The 21,083-nt window shown below is 43.2% G+C and overlaps 1 protein-coding gene and 1 pseudogene across 1 annotated transcript in view; one reads left to right on the top strand and one right to left on the bottom strand.

The window, feature by feature from the left end:
• Nucleotides 1-559: 559 nt before the first annotated feature.
• On the bottom strand, nt 560-3,187 carry LOC113486259 (annotated as a pseudogene).
• SUSD2 (sushi domain containing 2) overlaps nt 2,407-21,083 on the top strand; it is a 29,535-nt gene continuing 10,858 nt past the window's right edge. Inside the window, 13 exon segments of the mRNA XM_026859482.1 lie at nt 2,407-3,825; nt 3,828-3,909; nt 3,912-4,034; nt 7,004-7,208; nt 8,573-8,724; nt 9,204-9,371; nt 9,610-9,784; nt 11,281-11,482; nt 12,607-12,692; nt 14,292-14,560; nt 17,130-17,273; nt 18,317-18,472; nt 20,182-20,430. Coding sequence (XP_026715283.1) covers nt 3,736-3,825; nt 3,828-3,909; nt 3,912-4,034; nt 7,004-7,208; nt 8,573-8,724; nt 9,204-9,371; nt 9,610-9,784; nt 11,281-11,482; nt 12,607-12,692; nt 14,292-14,560; nt 17,130-17,273; nt 18,317-18,472; nt 20,182-20,430 — 2,101 coding nt within the window. The 5' untranslated portion in view covers nt 2,407-3,735.

The raw sequence follows: 21,083 nt of genomic DNA, 5'->3' as shown, positions 1-21,083 counted from the left end.
GAGGCAGCATTGAGGCATCTAGAAGAGAGGTGAGCAACAGGGAGCCAGAGAGCAGGAGACGACTGCGGAAGAAATAGACAGGGAGTAGGATGCTGGCCTGGAACCAAAAAGAGCAACAGAGAGAAGTACAGAGAGTTGGAGCATGAGAAACGACAGGAAGAGTGAACGAGAGAGATGAATCAATCCGTAGATTCCAATTCTTCCATCAATTCAATTCGTCAAAGAGCACATCAAGGCACGAATAAAGGGAGTGTCAAAAAGTTGCAGGAGACCTAAAAGGGAAGAGCGTGAGGGGTGGGGTAAGAGCTCCAGAGAAACCTGGGGCCTGCACCGGCGGCAGACGTGCATTCAAGCACTCTGGAGCAGCTTGAAAGCGAACTGGAGAGCCCTGGGCTGCCTAAAAAAGGAAAGAGTCATCACGACCAGAGAGCAAAGGGAGGGCTTTGGTGCACCAAAAATAAATTTATACACCTTGGGGCAAGAGAGGTCAAATGAAAGGCCTTAGGGCACTGTTACCTCATGCGCGCACTTGCAGATGGGAGACTTTGGAAGTAACTGATACAAACCGATTACAATATTTATTGATTTGTGAACACATTATGAGGAATCTGAGAAAACAGGAAAAATAATTGTCTAGATAAATAACACATTACTTCACAATTATATTATTATGCAAACTAATTCATGCAACTATAAAGCTGTTAATTATTGACCTTAAATCTAACAAATCACGTATGTTGCCTGTGGATTGTCCCTGGGGTCTTCCTCTGTTGTCCCTGTGGACTTAGGATTCACTGATCACCTTTACTATCATCTGTAGGCACCCTGCATTCCTACCATCACAGAGGTGTCCTCTGTTATTTTTTTCCTAGATCCAGACAGGCTTCAGGAATTGGCCAGCAAGAACCTTAAAGAAAGTTAGCGAGGACAAATGAGCCCAGGAAGGAAAAAACGCTCATGGCTGGGGAACAGCTCTGCAGAAAAGGACCTGAAGGTCCTGGCAGACAGCAGCCCAAACATGAGTCATCACTGTGCCCAGGCAGCAAAGAGGGCCAACAGCATCCTCAGCTGTATTATGAGGAGCACAGTCAGATCTTGAGGGAAGGGATTATCATCTTCATGTAGGACTCGTTTGGCCACATCTATGGGCTGTTCGGAAATTAATTGCCGATTTCAACCTGTATGTTTGAAGTGGAATATCTCAGCTCAGAAAAAAATTTATTAATCGAAATAAAAGCCATTAGAATCAACACATTTTTGCCAACGAGAAACAAGCATATTTATTCCGGTGGCATAAAATACTGGACTTCTGGAGGCGATGAAGTCATCAAAGGCAGCTTCGGCCTCCCCTTGGTTTTTGAAGCGTCTCCCGCACAGGAAGCTGTCAAGATGCTTGAAGAAGTGATAGTTGGTGGGCAAGAGGTCTGGTGAGTATGGTGGATGAGGCAGAGATTCGTAGCCCAGCTAGTTCAACCATTGCAGCATCGAAAGTGCAACGTGTGGCCGCGCATTATCGTGGAGAAGGATTGGACCCTTTCTGTCGACTAGTGCTGGGCGCAGCTGTTGAAGTTTCTGGTGCATTTCATTGATTTGCTGGACGTACTTCTCTGCCGTGATTATTTCACCTGGATTCAGGAAGCTGTGATGGATTAAACCAGCAGCAGACCACCAGACTGTCAGCATGACCTTCTTTTGATGCAGATTCGACTTTGGGAAGCGCTGCGGAGCTTCATCGCATTCCAACTACTGAGCTGATCATCGCCGGTTATCGTAGAGCATCCATTTCTCGTTGTACGTCACAATATAGTCGAGAAACGGGTCGTTCTGGTTGTGAAAAAGAAGCGCCGACAACACTTCAAAACGGCCATTTCTGTGATTCTCACTCAATTCATGCGGCACCCATTTGTCGAGCTTCTTTGACTTTCCAATCTTCTTCAGATGCTCAGAAACCATCGATATGCCTACCCCAAGTTCTTTTGCAAGTTCTCGAACAGTTGTGCGTGTATCTGCTTCCACCAGAGCCTTCAATTCATCGTCAATAGCAGAAGGACGTCCACGACCTTCTTGATCTTCAAGGCTGAATCAAAGTCACACTGTCCGTTCTTTAACACTTCCCTGGCCATATACCTCCTTGATATTTCGAGCAGCTTGCGCTACATTACGTACAAATTTGAACTCGTAGAAGTAGATGTGTCTAAATTGCTGTTTTGACATCTGAACTTCAAACCTCCAAAATTTGTCAGAAACGCAGTTTATATTATAATTTAATTATACAGCGTGAAAGTTCGTAACATGAACTTTTCAAAAATATACAACAGTACACCAGTCGAGAAGGTGCTATTCCTGAAACATACAATGAAAATCACATTACAAAACAGAAATTAATTTCCGAACAGCCTATAGCCTACTCTGTCCAGTTCTGGGCTCTGCAAATACAAGACCTTGACCAACTAGATTGAGTTCAACAGAGCACAACCAAGATACCGAGAGAGCTGGAACATTCACAGTATGAAGGGAGGCTTAGGGAAGGGGAACGGCCTTCCCAGCCTGGAGAAAAGGTGACATGTGGGAGCAAGAGGCAGCTAATAGCAGCATTCTGGTATCTGCATGGTGATTACTGAGAAGATGGAATCAGGCATAGTGGTGCACAGTGGGAGGACAAGAAGCAACAGGTGCAAAGTGGAGCAAGAAAGGTTCAGGTCTGATATAAGCAGAAATTTTTTCATGGTAAAGAGAGCTAAGCATTAATTGGAACAGACGACCCTGAGAAGTCATGCAGTCTTCATCCTTGGAGGTTTTCAAGGCCAGACTGGATAAAGCCCTGAGATGCCTGATCTGACCTCAAAGCTAAACCTGATTTGAGCAGGAGATTGGACAAGAAAAACCTCCCGCAATCTGTTCTGACCTGAATTATTCTATGATCCTGTATCTTATACTCTCATGTTTTCTGAAGTTTGGCCCCCTGCTGCCATTGCACATCCTTTTCTTTACCTGAATACCTTTCAAATAAACAATATGCTTCTAATTATTTTTTGACCGCTGCTCCCTGTTGCACCACATCTATACCAAAATTATAGGCAATTGCAGTCCTACATGATACTACTGATACTGTTACCTAGGTCTGAGTAGCCTTGCTTCCCAAAACTTACCTGTCACTATTCTGGACTCTATTCTGTCCTTGATTCATCTACCCTACTATAATTAAGGATATTCTTATGCACTGATATTTTACATACCAGATCAGCAGAGTACGCCTTGCGTTCTTCCAGTATCCCCTAAAACCCCTCCATCATTAAGTTTCTGTTCTGCTAGTGGAACAGATAGTTACACTGTAGCTGTTACTGCATCAGCTCTGTCCTGCTTTCTTTGACAGACTATCCTTGTGCTTCTGCAGTTTATTTCACTGCTCTAACATCATGCCACCATTTTCAATTATACCTTCCTCAGAATTTCTTTTCTCTCTCATTTGCAACCCTCATGCCCGCATATACTGTGAAATAAACATGCTTTCACAATGTCTCATGATCTCCTGAACGAAACTGTACTGTCAGCATCTGTTCTTTATTGTTCTTCTTACTGATAACTGGTTTTAGTTCCTCCAATAAAATTAAAACATACACCTTGTGTCAATGACCCTGTGGTCTTGAACTTTGGAGCATAAATGCTTGTAAAACAACACACATCTCCTTCCATTTCAGAAGAAGCTGATGCGTGGGAACTGAAATAATTGAAATAATGTGTGGGAGTTCTACTGACTACCTTTCCCATCCCCCTCCATCTTCTCCTGAATCAGAGATGACCTCTGACAAGGAGCATCTCCTTTGATTTGTTTTGCTTCAGTAAGTTACAACAAACCTTTGAACAGTGAGAATCTTGTTTATTTCTGGACACGTGTTTCTATAAAAAGCTTCTCCCAAGAGGCACGAAGGCTATCACAATCAGCCATCCTGAATCATCTGGACAAAATATGGAATTCGTTGGCATAGATATTTATTTCTTCATTCTCTTCACCATCACTGCTCTTTGGAATGCAGGTGAGTGACTTCCAAAACTTTTGCTGCTTTTAACTACAAACTGTTTTGACTTCCGAACTTCAGAATACACACATCAGTAAGAAATTACTGATACCCTTTGTACAAGCTAAAGCAAAGGCACACAAGCTGGCTTTTGCCAGCAGTGTCATTTTCAACCTCTTCCTTTGTGATTTCCAGTAGGAGAGTGGATCTCTTCTGTAAGTAAACAGACAATCTGGAGAATGCAGTAAATATTTTTAAAGACATAGAACGACTTTCTAGCTCCCTATATTGAACAAGCATTTCTACCTCCATCACAGGCAGGTTTTCTGGTATAGAAAGAAGGCTGACTTTTATTTCTGACTCACTACCGTTCCTGTTTTATCCTACCACACACCCACATACTATCCACTATCCCAGGGTAAAGGAGGAAAACCAACAGAGAGAGATTTTACTACCTTTTCCTTTTCTTGATCTCTCCATCCTACCAAAAAAACCAAACAGCCCTCCCTGTCCCCCTACTCCATACACAAAACAACACTCAGCAACATTTTCTCCTCAATTCAGCAGAAGATTACATACCTGTAACTACAAGTGATTGCTCTTCAGCCCCATGAGGGGTGACCGTAAATTATTTCCTCCTCTCCTAGTCTTGTTCATACATTGTTAATGACCTTTGAGGAGCAGATGAACCCATCAGCTTTTGGGATGCAGCAGATTTCTCTGTCTCAAACTACTAGAGCCAGATCTGCCATACTGTCAGATTCAGGAAATTCCTCCTGTCTCAGTTCCCACAGATGTGCATGCTGCTGTTCCCATTTGTAGGTCCAGCCAGTATGGAGGCTGAGCCTGTATTGCAAAGAGGTAGATAACATATCCTACACCCACCACATCAACACAGCCAGCCACACAGCTAACACGGAGCAATGCTTTTACTGGCATCCAAATAAACACAGACATCACTCCCATAAACCTGCACACCACTGAGTTCCTCCTCTCCAGCTCCTCTTCTTCCATCTCCTCCTCTTCCATCACAATGGAAGGTGACTAGCAAAAACACAAACACACCCTTTCTCTTCCGATTCACGAACCCATCACATTCATAGACACCTTGCATGCTAGTATAGGCTTTAAATTTGTCTATTAGCTAAGCCCAGACCCCAAGTCCCTTACATGGTCAACAGCTCAGACCTCAGGCCTTTGTAAGTGCAGGTCTCCTACTGACTGGCTAGTTCATCCTGAAGTTCACTCACAATTACAACATGCATACATGCACACAAACACAAGAGAGCAAGGTGATACGGAAAATAGCAACGGGATTTAATAAAATGTCTACGGTGATCAGGTGCTGGGATCAGACAGAGAAACGTACTGACTAGCAGTTTGTTTATGTGTGACTGGGTCCTTTTATGTTCCCTTCTCCCCATTTTCCCATGCTTGTTCTTCACCATTCACCATGACCCCTCCCTTCCATTTTGGTTGTATCCTCCCAAATAAGCAATCCTCCCCTACTTACTTTTTCATCACTGGTCCTGCTTTTGCTACATCCACATCCAAATTTAGAATTTCTGATACTTAGGTCATCTCACCATTGCATGGTATTATTGATATAGTTACCCAAGCAGTGTCGCCCTTGCAAGACCCCACTGCCCCAAAGGTCCTCAGTACTCCCAGCTGTCTGTGCAGCTTGTGTATCTCACTTAACTCCCCCTCAAACGTTAGTGAAATCTAGCTGTTCTTCACAGTGTTACTGTAAAATCTATCAACTTCTCACTGTTTTATTTGTGTTGAGCAGTTTTTCGTGTCTTGTCCGGTAATTATTAACTCATGGTCTGTTCAGCTAGACATCACCCAGGCCTAAGCCAAGGACCTAGTCATCTGTCTGCGTACCTAGTTATCTTAACAGCTACCTTGTTAAGGTTACACTCAAATAAAATGCACAAAAGAAAGAACCTGCAGGGCGAGGAGGGGATTCTCACCCCTCTGCTCCTCTCTGTGAGACCCCCCCTGCAGGGCTGGGTCCAGCTCTGGGGACACCAACAGCAGAAGGACACAGACCTGCTCAAGCGGGGCCAGAGGAGCCACGGAGATGCTGAGGGGGCTGGAGCACTCCCTGTGAGGACAGGCTGGGAGAGTTGGGGGGTTCAGCTGGAGAAGAGAAGGCTCCGGGGAGACCTTAGAGCGGACCCCCAGGGCTGAAAGGGGCTGCAGGAAAGGGGGGAGGTACTTGTAATTGGGAGGTAGGAATAGGATGAGGGGTGATGGTTTTAAACTGAGAGAGGGGAGATTTAGATGAGATCTGAGGCAGAAATTCTCCCCTGTGAGGGGGCTGAGGCCCTGGCACAGGCTGCCCAGAGAAGCTGTGGCTGCCCCCTCCCTGGAAGGATTCAAGGCCAGGTTGGACGGAACTTTCAGAAACACAATCTAGTAGAAGGTGTCTCTGCTTGTGGCAAGTGGGTTGGAACTAGATGATCTTTAAGGCCCCTTTTGACCCAAACCATTCTGTGATTCATTCTATGATTCAAATTTCAGTAGCTGTTCATAATCGCATGTTGGAGCACACTTTGTCACTAATGTTAGCGTTCCATTGATCCAAAAGCGCTAGCCTTCCGTTCTCATTGATCCCCATGTAGGGTTGGCAGTGATGAGACTCCATTCTGGTTTAAGACCTACTCCTAGAAATAAATACAGAGTGACACTCACCGAGGGGCTACTCTAGAGATTTATCTTTCTATTGGATGTAAAAATATCAATGGAATTGGTGAAATTACATGCTGTCTGGGAGGTAAATAAGTGTATTTTTCTATTCAAAATGGAGGAACTTTAATAGGCAAGTGATTACAGCCTTCACCTAAATACATTCCTGAACTAACATAACCAGGTTACTTCATTATTTACAATAGTCCTTTAGATGATGTACTTTTGTTTCAGAGAACATCTGGAAGAGTTCAATAACATTCCTGACTATGTCTTTTTCTTCCTTTAACAAGGAGCTCAAGATTCTTGCTCACACCAATGTGGGGAGCTGCTTGGTACCTGTTCTTGCCAGGTGACATGCCAGTCCTTGGGAACTTGCTGTCCCGACTATAAAGAATTCTGTCTTCAAATTTCTCCACACTCAGGATCTCTGATGGGAGGCAAAGACTTTTTGATTGAAAACACAGCTTTTAATGCCTCTTCTGTGATAACGTGCAGGTGGGTCATGATTTTATATTCCTCTACCAAAGGGAGGTGAACTTTTCTAATCTCTAATGTCTGACATGTAGTTACCACAAAACAAGTCTAGTCTATACAGGAGTGAAAATTTACTTTGTAAAGCTGTTAGAAACACGCGAAGGTTCTGCTAAACCTCACCCACAAGGATACATATTGCCTGTATTTCTACACAGGATCATTTCATTTAGGTCAAGTTATTGTGCAACACAATCATTACTCTGCTAGTTCTTCCCTTAATATATCAAAACAGTTTTCAAAAAGTGCTTCTTTTGGGAGCTCTTTGTTGTCAATATTCTTTTAGCATTTCCATTTTGTGAAAAAGAAGCATTCATTTCTTAATCTGAATGAGAAAGCAACAAGAAAGAAAAGTAGGTAGGACACCTTATCTTTTTCCTGTAAAACAAAGCGGTGGATCCTAAGCAGTCAGCCCGGATCACACACTTTGGTACGTGTGTCACATATGCAATACATAAGGTACGCTGAATTTTACTGACCCTGATGGCCTAACATTCTTTGCACAGAAGGTTCTGAGTGAGATTTTGGAATCCTTCCCATCTGGATAGCAGTACCCGAAACAGTTTTTAGTTCTTCACTGGGAAAACCTTTAACTCAGGCATTCATTCTATAGAACACAACTGTGTACTTTGAATTTCCTGCACAGCTGCATTATCAGAGCCAATACAAACTTCAGTGCAGACAAGCAAAGGTACTACTTCCTAGCAGGCCTCAACTTCCTACAGTACTCAGAGGAGCTGTGCAGTCACCGTGCATCAATCCCGAAGAGTCATGGGTGGGATTATACTTTAGCGCACTGGACAAGAGCCCTAACTGGAAACAGGTGGTTAAATAACGAGCAATGAGTTCTGAGTTAATCTTTGCAACAGAAATTCTAGAACAGCATGAAATTACTTTTGTTGTATTCACAGGATTTACCAGCTAAAAAACCCCACAAAAGCATAAATTTGCAATGCCTGCGTATCATGGTCAACATTAGTCACCCTGTAATCCTATTAATCCTGTAACATCACCTTTGTCTTCCTACTGTCCTTTTGTTATTTGTTGCTAATTTATCATGCCCCCCTCCCCCCTAGTAATTAAATAGTAAATCTAAGGCTTGCAGATTGCTGTGTATTTGTGCAGGGCACAGCAGAACCCACACTGGTGTAATAAGCACAAAGTACACATTAATTTTTTCTGTTTATAGTCACTGATACAAGCAAAACAGCCACGGGACTTGGAACGATCTACACACGACACAAGGTTGCTTAATGAAACACAACTGAGACATTCAGAATTTTCTTTCTCACAGTGCTGACGCTGAAAAGTGTTTTCAACATCAACAGGTTCAAGCAGAAAATCAAAACCAGTGGCTATGTTGCTAAGGATGGAAAAGCCCACTGCATCTCCCCACTGCTGTATGAGACTGGTTTCATCCCTTTTGAAGTTTCTACTGATGATGGGCTGACGTTCCCATACTCCGGAACTTGGTTATCAGGTTACTTACTTCAATCTACTTCTCCATGGATGCAAGATTATATAAACCTTCCCCTTTTGATCACTCTTCTTCTACCTTAGCAGGCTGTTTGTCCTCAGAAAAGTCACTCTTGTTGCCCTTGTTGCCCTGTATTTTGAGAAATGAACTATCACAGCAATTGAGTTCTGCTGCTATACAGTAGCAGCAGTGGCATTAACTCATACAAAGTCCTACTTAAAAATGAGGTTGACCAAAATAGTACCCTTTTTCTAGATACTTCTGTTGGAAATTAACTGCATCGTGGTGTTGTCATCTAAGGACTACAGATATTAGTAAGGATTGTATTCTCTCAGCTTCAGCTTACTCTTTTATATCACGCATCCCGTTCAAAAACTTACACAGGGGAAAAACCGCTAAATCTTAAATAATACAGCGGCACCTTTTCAGAGCTATGAAAGGCAGAAATGTCAATAATCTTTTTTTTCTGCTTTGTAATGCAGTACATCACAGCAGAATTTCGGATAAAGAAAAATGCACATTGGTAAATGAGACAAAATGGCAATACTATGGGACCCCCAGCACTGATGGAAACTTAACTCTTACCTGGACACACCAGGCACTTGCAGCAACCCATATCAACATAGAAGTCTGGGGATACCAGGAATCAGGTAAAGTGACACTTTTCCTACTGCACACAAAAGCAGTCTTCACAGGTGTAACTTATGTGCAGAGCTCTGCGCAGCATGCGGTCACTTTCACACCTCAAGAAGAAATCTACAAGTATACCTTATGACAATCATGTCAGCTTTTCCTCTTCATTTACATATGGGTGGAGACATCTAATTTCAATCCTGTGGTAATTGTTCTTTTCTGTGTCCAAACCTATTTTCTTCCTGTACGTGACAGGTGACAGTTACTCAGAAAACTGGCTGGCTGAATGGAAATATCTTTATACCTTGGCAAGAGAAATCCCCAATACTGGGAAATTCTCTTTCGTTCCTGTACCTGCTAAAGGAAATTACAGTACATGGGACTTTGGAATTTTGAGAATTACATCCAGCAACTATTCTGATGGGCAGAGGCAAGTACATCACAACATTCATTTATCCTAAGTACCTTATTATTGCCTCCTGTATTAAAGCTGCTGTCTCCTTTGTGATGTTTAAAACTGGGACTCGGGTTCCATTTCACATGAAAAAATGGAGAGAATTGGAAGGGCAGAAGTGAGAAAAATTCATGGGTCGAGATAAAGACAACTGACTAAGTAAAGAGGGGCACAAGCAAAGAGGAAGTAATGCAAAGGCAATCGTTCACCACCTGCCATAAGCAGACAAATGCCCAATCTGTCATCCAGTAAGGGCTGCTTTGGAAAATCTCCCCTGCAGTTTTATTGCTGAGCATGATGGTCTCCAGCATGGAATATACCTTTGGGCAGTCTGGGTCAGCTGTCACAGCTGTGTTCCCTCCGAGCCTCTTGCCAATGCCTATCCTACTCCCTGGGGGGCAGCGTGAGAAACACAGAAGTCCTTGACACTGTGCAACCAGCTCTTCGGCAACAGCTAAAACATTGGGGTGTTATCAGCACTGTCCTGATCACAAATCTAAAACATGGCACTGTATGGGCTGCTATGAAGAAAATTACTCCACCCCAGCCAAACCTAGTACTGTCGGCAAACTAGGATCTGCTGATTTCTTTTGTCACAACTATGGAGGAGGCCCTGAATGTCAAACTTTAGTCACTGCAGTCACAGGCCTTCCTCTGCATTTAATTTGTTTTCAATTTTGTATGCAGGCCTTTCCATTCCTACAAATATTATACCCAGTTCCTTTTATTTCATTGTATATTCCCCATGATTTTTGGTGATTTACCTCTGTAAGTGTTCCATACATATTCTAAGCTTGCACAGATATTCCTTCATAATTTTTCCATATCTGCAGTTTTTGATATAGAAGGTGTAGCTCCTATGAATATATAATGCCACCTCTTCAGTGTTAGAACATATTACTAATACACCAGAACCTTTTTTAGCATTTAGGAGTCGCTACCCACAGAAGGGTAACCTTTTATCTTTCTAGAGGGTTTTTTTTTATTACACTTCATGTTTGATATTTCTTCATGGGTGGAGAGCAGAGTAGCCTTGGGACATTTCAAGGATTCTGTATGGTTTCTCCCCATCTATTGCCATTGGGCCTGATACTACTGGGGCACGGGGATAAGTTTTGTTAAAGAATACAGATGTTCTTCATTCTGACCTAAATGGAACTATGATGTGAAAAAGCATGAATAGAAAACCTGTCTCTAGGAAGATCCACATAAGTCAGAATCACAAATGCGAAAATGTATTTTGATTATTGCATACTTGCTGCATGCTTGTCATGTCACCTTCTGAATTAGAAAATTTTGATTTGCTGTAACTTTTTTCAGGAAAAGAAATTTTCAATTTGCAATGAAATAACAACTCGCAAGTTGAAAAATTCTTCATAATTAGTGATTAAGACAGTGTTACTGTCAAAACAGTACTTGTTTAGCTATCAGATCTACTTTTTGGTTGGTTGTTTTGTTTTTTTTTTTCCCAGCAACATTCCATCAGTCTGGAGCCAAACACATGCATTGGCTTGGCACCTTGGAAACGACTTCAGAAATGACCCAAATGCATGGGCAACTGCAAAATGTACAGAATGGGACAGAAAGGAGGAGAAGCTTCCAAGCTTTATAGAAGAAATTACCGATTGCCCTTGCACCCTGGCACAGGCAAGAGCTGACACTGGCAGATTCCATGTAAGTTACTAATCAACCCCTCTGGCTTATTAGGGCTCCCAGTAGAAGCTTACGGAATGTCATACTCGTGACACACCCCTGTTCCCTCTCTAAAACTCATTACAATGAAATGAGATTGTATTTAAACTTGCACAAATAGCATGTCAAACGGCAGAGGCAGATACAGCTTACCCAGGTAGTATGAATAAAAAAAGTGCCTGTAGAACAGCAGATGGAAAACACCTGCAAACAGGGAGGTAAGACAGTAGTTCCAGGGGTAGACAGAAAACACTCAGGGAGGGCAGTGAGCTCGGTGGAGCTGGGAGCAGGGACGACTTCTTCGAGATCTTCCAAGATGACAGTCTGTGTTTGTAGACAATATCCCATGCTCAAAGAAGCAGGCCACATTTCTGCCTAGTATATCATAATTTGTTGCAAACCTTTCCACCTTGTACTTCAGAGCTCAAGCCCACAGCTGTAATCTATTATTTCCTGTCTCCTGCTTCCTTCCTCCTTCTCAACTTCACTGTTAACAAGGAACTGACAAAAGCTAGGAAATCAATTGCCATTTAGTCTACACTTTCACCTACAGCGCCGATCTGAGGACCAGATAGGGTAACTTCCTCTCCTATTTATGATACCAAATGGTGCAGTGTGTTTATGCATATAAAAAAAAAAAAAAAAAAGTTGGGTAATTTTTGTTACTATCCTTTCCTGGTTATGAAACTCCAAACACAATGTGTATTTTAAATGATACTAAAACGATAACTAAAGTTAAAAGCATGTGAAGAAAAAATAAACTAGATCTACTGTACTGGCTCTGTCTAAGAACACAGGACAAAAGTTAAATTTAGTCTGGCATGATCCGTGTTTGTTATGCACTTAGCTGAACTCCCCGTCTAGCTGCATCTGTTCTTCCAAGATCTGTTGCAATAAACTGCAAAATGCTCAGGTTAGACTAACACGTTGCTCCCCTCACTTCAGTATTAAATTCACTGTTTTTCCTAACATTCATGCTACTCAACACACAGCTGCAACCAGTTCATTTAGACTACAAATACGTCAGAGATGAAGGGTGAGGACATAAAAATAGAAAGGACAATGGAGAAAGAACCCCATTAAATGTGAGCATTGATCTTTTTCAGACAGATTATGGCTGTGACATTGAAAAGGGGAGCGTGTGTACTTACCACCCTGGCGCTGTGCATTGTGTAAGAGCTGTTCAAGCCAGGTAATTTTTTTTAAACCACATTTTTTTAATCACTTGTTAGACCTCAGAGATAGCAGTGTCACAGAAGTCACAAAGGTCTACGGACTCTCAACTCTCAGGTTCATAGCAACAACTGTTTGCATCTTATTCATGTATTGGACCTCACTGCTGAGATGAAGTTAAGGCCTTAGCTTTAATAAACAATTAATTGCACTGTGTGTGGTGGTTTGACCTCAGAGGGCAACCGAGCACCACACAGCCGCTCACTCCCCCTCCCCCCAGGGCTGAGGAAGAGGGAAACAAAAGACCCAGGAACTTGAGATAAGGACAAGGAAGGACGATCTTATCCTTTAAGGCACAGGCAAATGACAGACTCATTAGGGGAAGAAAAAAAGCACATACAATTTATACAGACACCAAGAACAACAACATATAACAGAGCAGGACCACAAGAAGCATCACCACATATTGAAAACACCTTTGCCCACCCCTCCCATTTTCCCAGGCTCAGCTTTGCTACCGGTACCTCTACCTGCTCCCCCCTCAGTGGTGCAGGGATCAGAGAATGGGGGTGCAGTCAGTCCTGCCGCTTCTTCCACCTCGGGGGAGCGGGATTTCTGGCCTTCCTCCCCTGTCCCAGTGCAGGTTCCCTCTCATAGGAGAGAGTCCTTCCCAGGCTCCCTCCGACGTGAGACACTCCCACAGGCGTGTGGGTCGCTCCCGCATGTTGCAGCCGTCCCAGCCCCAAACTACCACAGCGGGGCCTTCTTCCCACAGGGTCCCGGCCTTCTTTGGGCACAGTTACCTGTCCCAGCATGGGGCTGCCCACAGGCCTTGAACTGGGCTCTGCTCCACTGGTGACCTCCATGGATGGCAGGGGGTGGCCCTGCCATCTCACCATAGGATACAGGGGAGTCTCTGCTTCAGCATCTGCCCCCGTTCTCCTCCCTTCTTCCACTGACCTCGGTGTTCAGACAGATGTTCTCCTCACAACTCCTCCTCACCACTTCCCCAACTCCTCCCAGGTTCCCCTTCTTAAATATGTTATTGCAGAGGCGCAGCTAATTGGCCCAACCTTAACACAGAGGCAGCTCCAACTTGGAGCCAGGGGAGCTTCGAGAAGCGTCTCACAGGGGCCACCACTGTAGCCCCCTCCCCTGCTACCAAAACCCCTTGCCACTCACTCAAGTCAGGACACTGTGCTAAACCTTAGAATATCTAAACAAGCACTAACATCTAAAAGAGATTGGATTAAGCCTAATTAAGCCTTTCCTGTACTGGTCTACTTAAGTTCAACAAGTTTCTATTTTGCGCTCTTTCTATCAGAACAATTTTAAAGAGTTCATTTAGGTATAAGGCCTACAGAACCTCCTTACTGCCTTGGTCAAAAACCCCTCCCTCCCTCCTTTCCTCCCTCTCTCTAATCTGGTCTAACTTACAAGAACAGAGCAGGGATGGGGGATAAAGTCTAACTGGGAGGTATCATCTCTGGACATCATATAAAGCTTGGCAAACAAAACATTTAGCAATATCCATAAAAAGGCAATAGGTAATCTCTAAATATGAATGGATTTCACAGAGCTGAACGATGACTTTCTTCTCACTGCTTTTCTCAATCAGTCCCCAGTATGCAGCAGGACAGCAGTGTTGCTATGATTCCACAGGGACCCAAATCCTCACGCATGACTCCACAGGAGGCAGCACACCTGATCGAGGCCATGACTGGGGTTCACCACCTTTCATGAAGCCTCCCCGGATACCTGGCTTTTCCCATTGGCTTTATGACGTCATTAGCTTCTATTACTGCTGCCTGTGGTCTGATAATTGTCACCTCTATATGAAAAGGCGGCCCTCCAGTGACTGCAGGATGTATCGCCCACCTCGAGCTGGTAAGGGCTTCAGAATTCCTTTAAGGAGTGTAGTTTTTTGCTACAGTGTCGGCTTTTAGAATATTTGTATATGTACATATGTCACTTGACAATGGTGAGGGCACAATGTCCTATGGAAAAGTTCCATAGAGGTCTCTCTTGATCTATCAGTGGCAAAATCTGTATGTGTTTTTTAATTGTCCTGCGAGATTTTCTGCTGTTGAGTATCTCATTAACCCCTGGAACCTAAATAGCTGAAGTTTAGCAGTCAATGTTCATGACTTCCTATCATCAGTGGGCACTTTCTCAGAAATAAAATGGTTAGGGATGGTTAATGACAGCTTGGCAGTAGCTAGAAAAGCTGTTGTGCTGAAAAACGCTGCTCATATCAAATATGGAAGTTTTACCATTTACAAATATGTCTGTTGTTCCTGCCCCTTGCTTTTACTTAGTCCTCAAGTCTTGTCGTATTTCTATTGCTGCCACATGTCTTGCCTCCTTCTATGCTGCTGGGTGCTGAGATGTCTGGCCAGATTGTGGCCTCCTGTAAAGAAGGAAAGTGCAAAGAGGCAGCACTTGTCTTCAGGAAAAAAGGAGAAAACTGCAAAGGGCACTGAAAAAGGTAGCTAGGATATGATGTAACACAACACAAGACTCTCCCAGGACTAGCAATAGCCAAGAGTGAAAGTCATTCCTGATTTTCCCATCAAATGTTCCTGTCTGAAAGCAACAAATGAATAGGGAGCTAGGAGCCAAGTGTGACAATGAGGTTGAAAGGGCAAGGTCCTTGCCAGCACATGGCCCAGTCCTGAGCAATGCGAGCAGGGTGGACACGGTGATGGCAGCAGCCATCAGCCAAGAGTTCAGATGAGTTTGTAGTGACAAGGCAAGTCTGAAGGAAAGCTGAGAAGTCACTCTGACAGACAGGGTCAAAGATCTGGTCCAGTAATTGTAACCAGGGTGGGGCACAGTCCAGCCATTGTTCAGCAAGCACACAGGGACAAGGCATGTCCAAGGACAAGCCAGAAAGTCAGTCGCAGGTCTGTGTGAAGATCAGCGGGGTTTATGGCCAGACACAGGCATGGCTGTGTTGGAGATGGAGACAAGAACACCCATGACACAGCTCAGGCCTGGTCCTAAGCTTAGATGCAACCTCATGGACAAAGCATATAGATTAAAGGGCCCAGTGAGACTCGTCCGTGCAATTAAGGCCTATGAGTGTGCTCAGGGCCCCGACAGTTCCATTATGACAGAGGAAGGCTACAACATGCCTCTCTTAAGCAGAGAAATGTTGATGAGGGATGTGAAGCACATGGTCTTGCAAAAAGATTCCTAAATGTACTTATGCCACTACATCCATCTCAAACGTGACAAAAACCCATCATGCAGCTCTCACTAAGCACTGTAGATGCTTATCTTTCTCCTAGAAAGTATATGCCAACCACACAGTCAGGAGTGTTCATTAACCTTGTACAAGCCTAAGCACCGGAAAAAACTAACCCTCACACACCACAGAACCCTCTGCAAAGAACTTAATGCTAAAAGCGTGTCCGAGCATACCAAAGATGGATGTGGTACAAAATCAGCTCAAACAAAAAAAGTTAGCTACCTTGGTATTTACAGAACTCTCCTGGAACATGAGATATTGGTGTTAAATGTCTCATCTGCCAGATGTGGGGAAATTACTTGAACCCATCACTTAGAGGCAGGCCTTCTTTACTGTGATTTTCTCTTGTGTTTGTTTGCTATGTGCACTTTGATCTGAAAATCCCAAGTGAATGCACTAACTGCTGAGGAGAAAAACACAATGGCCTTCTCTGCCTTGATCTAACGAACCTGATTTATGGAGGGGACTCTTTCTCTAGGGAAAGACTGAGAGAGACAATGATCCCAAAATACTTAATCAAACAGTTAAGGGACCTACATGTCACGTGGATGTCCTTAGTCATCGAGAGTCATATCTCAGATGACACAACTTCAAACATTTTTTTGCCCTGGAGGGGAGAGGGACCTTCTGACCTCTTACTGATCTAAAAGGCAAAACCAAGGATATCTGCTAAACTCCAGAGAGGCTTTGGGGCTGGGGATCACTGCCATCTCTCTCTGTTCAGGCCAGATGAGACTTCAAAGCCCCATTCCATGTCACTGACTGTCACTTCCAACTACATTGAGAAGCACCCTGGTGAGCTGCTTCAGGAATAGTCCTGTGTTTATGTCTAATTCTCCTCATACACTGCATACAAATCAGGCTTCTAGCCTGACCGATAGAGGATTCTGGTAGGGGGTCTATCAGGTAAGCATTGCTGCCCTTAACAGCCTGTTAAGATGCAGTCCTAAATGTTGGCTGATGAAGATGAGAGGGAGTAACTGGAATGACATTTCTCACTGTTAACCACAGTGCTGTTCCAGGTTGTCATAGCTGTTCCTCATGACACATTTACCATGGATCAGACTTGCATTTTTTCCTGTGTTTAAATGCCATTCTTTGGATCACCACAATGAGATTATTTTCTCTTTCTCGTGAATTTAAGAGGATTAATGGGTTGTGGTTTTTGCTTGTTCTGATTTCTCTTTTTGCTTTTAAAAACAGCATCTGCTTTTGGGGATCCTCACTTCTTTACATTTGATGGTCTGAACTTCACCTTCAAAGGCCAGGGAGAATATACGCTGCTAGAGTCTGATCTCACATCCCTAAGAGTGCAAGGGAGGACACAGAAGGCACACTTTCCCAATGGTAAGTTGGTAAGAGAGTAAGCAGTGATGACAAATAATAACTTCCGACATTGCAAGTTGATTATGGGGGTCATTTTTTTATTCAAAGGGTCTGATTGCCCTTGTCTTTTGGCTTGTTTGTAAAATGAAACCCAGGGTAGAAGCAGCTTTTGCAGGTACCTGTGGCCTTCATCATCTGAACGGGTAGACTGAAAGCCATCCTGTAAGAACTAGATTGTCATATACATGCATTTTAAAATGAGGGAAAAATCGAGCATGAAGCAGCGGAATGGGATCATGTCATGAGAGACAACCTGAACAGCCTTAAGTCAGATCCTTTTGTTTATGCTTTTCCTGTATCTAGTGCTATTTTACAGTTTATAAAATAGCAGGCTTGCCTCAGGAAAGAGTATCCCAGCTGGCCTCAGGGATGCACTTCAATGATTTGGTACTTCTGGTAGAATTATAAGGATGGACTAAAAATTGTGTGTTTCAGCACACATGTAGACATGAATGCTTATACTCAATATCACATTGGATAGGATGGAGATTATCGAGGATATATTTTGCCCTTGATAGATTTTACTGTGTTTGTGGTAGAAGTGGCATGAGTCAGTCACTGAGCAGTTCATCCTGAAGGTCAGTTTCTTAAATTTTTGTTCACTCTGTTTCCTTTTCCTGTCATGACCTCCATGAAATGATCTTCAATTTTCCCAAGGCTTACTCACAGGACTAAATGTGGAAGAAAGAGATCAACTGGTTTTCTTACATAGCTCAGCCACTGCCATTGGGATGAAGAATTTAGAATTTCCAGGCTTTTATTAGAATTAAACATTCTGCTTTCAACATAATATACTGGAGGGAAACTTATACTGTGGGTTTATGTGACTTATATGCTTAGCAATTCCCTCAAGTATAAATAATCATATTTAATTATATTTAGAAAATACCTTTTTTGTATTTAATTTGTATCTAGGAAAATTGTTTTGCCTTTATAATTATACCCTTCCATATTTACTTTATATCATGTTGGGTATTTTGGGGGGTTGTATTTTTATTTGGAAGGAACTGAGGCTCAGGTGACAGGCTTGTCTGCAGTGGCCATGCAGGAGAACAACTCAGATGTGATCGAAATCCGTTACTCGGAGAATCTGAATCTGGAGGTCCTGTTGAACCAGAAGGTCATCAGCTTCTCTGAGCAAAGCTGGATGGACCTGAAAGGTTAGTAGCCTTGTAAGCTACTGTATTCTGACGAAGCCCATGTACAGTTAAAAACTTCTCTAAATATATGTGTTGTGACTCTCTTGAGTGTCCTTTTGCAAAACAGGCTGCAGGTCACTCCAAAAATTGTATCAAGAGTGAAACAAAGGACAGGCAGTGTCCCTGCTCATTAGCATTCATTTTATTATCACATGACTTTTTGCAGTTCAGTTGCTGCCAGATTGAGGCAGAATCAGTGGTAGTGCACAGTTGGCATGAACCTTGGTGAAAAAAACAAAATTGAGAGCACATGGGGGAATGCCCTTTCCATCCAGTTTGCCTACCCAGCCTGTGTTTATACTAGCCCAGTGCATGGATTCCTCTGGCCTTTGAGGCTGCTGGCAGCTACAATATGGGCAGGAATACAGCCACCAGAATGATGGGCTACACATCTCCTTCCAAACAGCCATGGATCAAGGGTGCTACAGAGAAGCTGTACACCGTGGCTGTGTTCCCATGGAGAGGAGTCATGGTTCAGGTAAGCGCATCAGAACCCGCAGCCTTCAGCTTCCTGTCAGCACTACTGGCAGTTAGCCCAGCTGTAACTGGAAGCACCTATGCTGTGTTCAGGAAGAGGCAGAGTCATGTGATTTGCCAGTGGGCTGGACTGTGGCATGTTCTCCTCTCCCAGAATGTTCAAATAACATAAATGACAGCCTTTACCAACACCTGGTGCTTGCCTGAACTTCCTAGGATATGAGAGGATTACAAAGGGATGGCATGCAATCCTGGCAATGACAGGGAAGTGTTTTAACAGGTGGCTTCAATGTCCACATCTTCTACGTCCTCTTTCAGTGGCTTATAGAGAATTAGTTTTCCTTCTCATCCCGTAGAGGGTGAATGGAATTAAAAATGTCTCACTCCACACTCTGTTTTGAGCTTACTGCATCTAATGCAATGAAATCTACCAACCAAAATGGAATATAGCGAAATATAACCAAAATATGTACTAATATGTAACTTAAATTCACATTCACCTATCAGGAGCAATCTTGATCAGTCAGATGTTATTCCTCTATTCTTCTGCTGGAGAGACTATGAAGAGTTGACTTTTTTTTCCTCCAGTGGTGTGATTATTTTATTAGTCTTTATAATAATTTGACAAATACTCTAAACATTACTAGAATTTTATCAGTAAGCCTCCTATTCATTGGAGGAAGTTTTCTGTGCTAGCAATTATTATTCCTCAAATGGCTGGGGAATATAATGAAAAGCAGAGGGAAGATTACATCAACAAGGGGCTGCAGAATCAGAGATGCAGGAAGGAAAAAAAAAAAAAAAAAGGAAGGGACAGTGATGGAGCTTGAAGGAAAAAAACACATTAGGCAGGTCTTGACAAGAAGCAGAAGAAACTGGTGACCACCGAGAGCAGTGGTTCCAGCTCACAGCCACTCTCTGATGTAATCATCTCCCATCTTAAGGCTTCTGCTCTGGGACGCTGCCAGAAGGGAGGGCAGCCTGTATCAACCGTGGCCTTTTTTATGACTCCTCTGTAGCAGCCATCTTACATATGTAAGTATGAAGCATGGAATGCCTTTAAATGCTTCTCAAAATGTAATGCAGAGTAGAAGGAATTAAAAGTTTTATGAAAAATGGTTAAAACTGATGACACAACAATCTGTTCACTATGGATGATTTGCTGTTTTGCCCTCTTCCTCTCATTGTTATAGGTCTCTTTCTCCATTCTACAGCTGATCAAAACATCACAGTTATGTTCTCTTCTGGGTCTGGAGTAGAAATAAGGGGAAGTGGAGGATTGCTGACCCTGACAGTTCTGCTCCCAGATAAGTTTATGAATCACACACAGGGTCTCTTCGGGGTAATGAATGGCAACATAGAGGATGAGTATACCTTCAAGAATAAAACCTCCATGTCAATTCATGCAAGTCCCCAGCAATTGTTTGAGTTTGGAGCTAACTGTAAGTCATTTCTCTGGTCTATTATTACATTTTCTTTCAAAATTCAAAACCGCTTGTGATTTACAAACTAGCAGATGAAGTCTGCACTAAGCAACCTATGCTGGGGGAAGAGAAAGGAGCAAGAGAAGTATGTCTTCCTCTACCCAAGTGGGTAATGTACCTAGCCGAATGACTGAATACAGAATCATGAAGGAACGTCCTGCACTTTGTTCCATCAAGAGTCAGAGTTCGTATTTCTACATTCTACTATGGTCAGCTGAACACAGCATCACCAGACTAAAACATTACAGTTTAGCAATAGCCAGGGTCAGCTGTCTTCCAGAATATTAGCAATGTTCCCATCAAGTACCATGCTGACAATTTAAAAAAAAAAAAAAATCAAATCTCAATATAATAATTATCCCTGTCGTGGTTTGAACTCAGCCGGTAGCAAATCACCACATGGCCGGTCGTTTACTCCTGCCCCCCCCGCCTTTCCCGGTGAAATAGGAGAGGCACAAAAAACCCCGAATTCGTAGGTTGAATAAAAACCAATTAGTAACAAACCCACAGTAACAACAGTAAGTCCAAACGGGTAATACACAACGCAGTTACTCACCAACAACGCAGTTACTCACCAACCGGCAGGCAGCCCGCCGCGCAGCATTCCCGAC

This window comes from Athene cunicularia (assembly GCF_003259725.1).
Source record: "Athene cunicularia isolate RWA chromosome 15 unlocalized genomic scaffold, athCun1 chr15_part1, whole genome shotgun sequence".
NCBI lineage: Eukaryota > Metazoa > Chordata > Aves > Strigiformes > Strigidae > Athene > Athene cunicularia.
The sequence above is the reverse complement of the archived record's forward strand: the minus strand, read 5'-3'. Positions and strand labels throughout refer to the sequence as shown.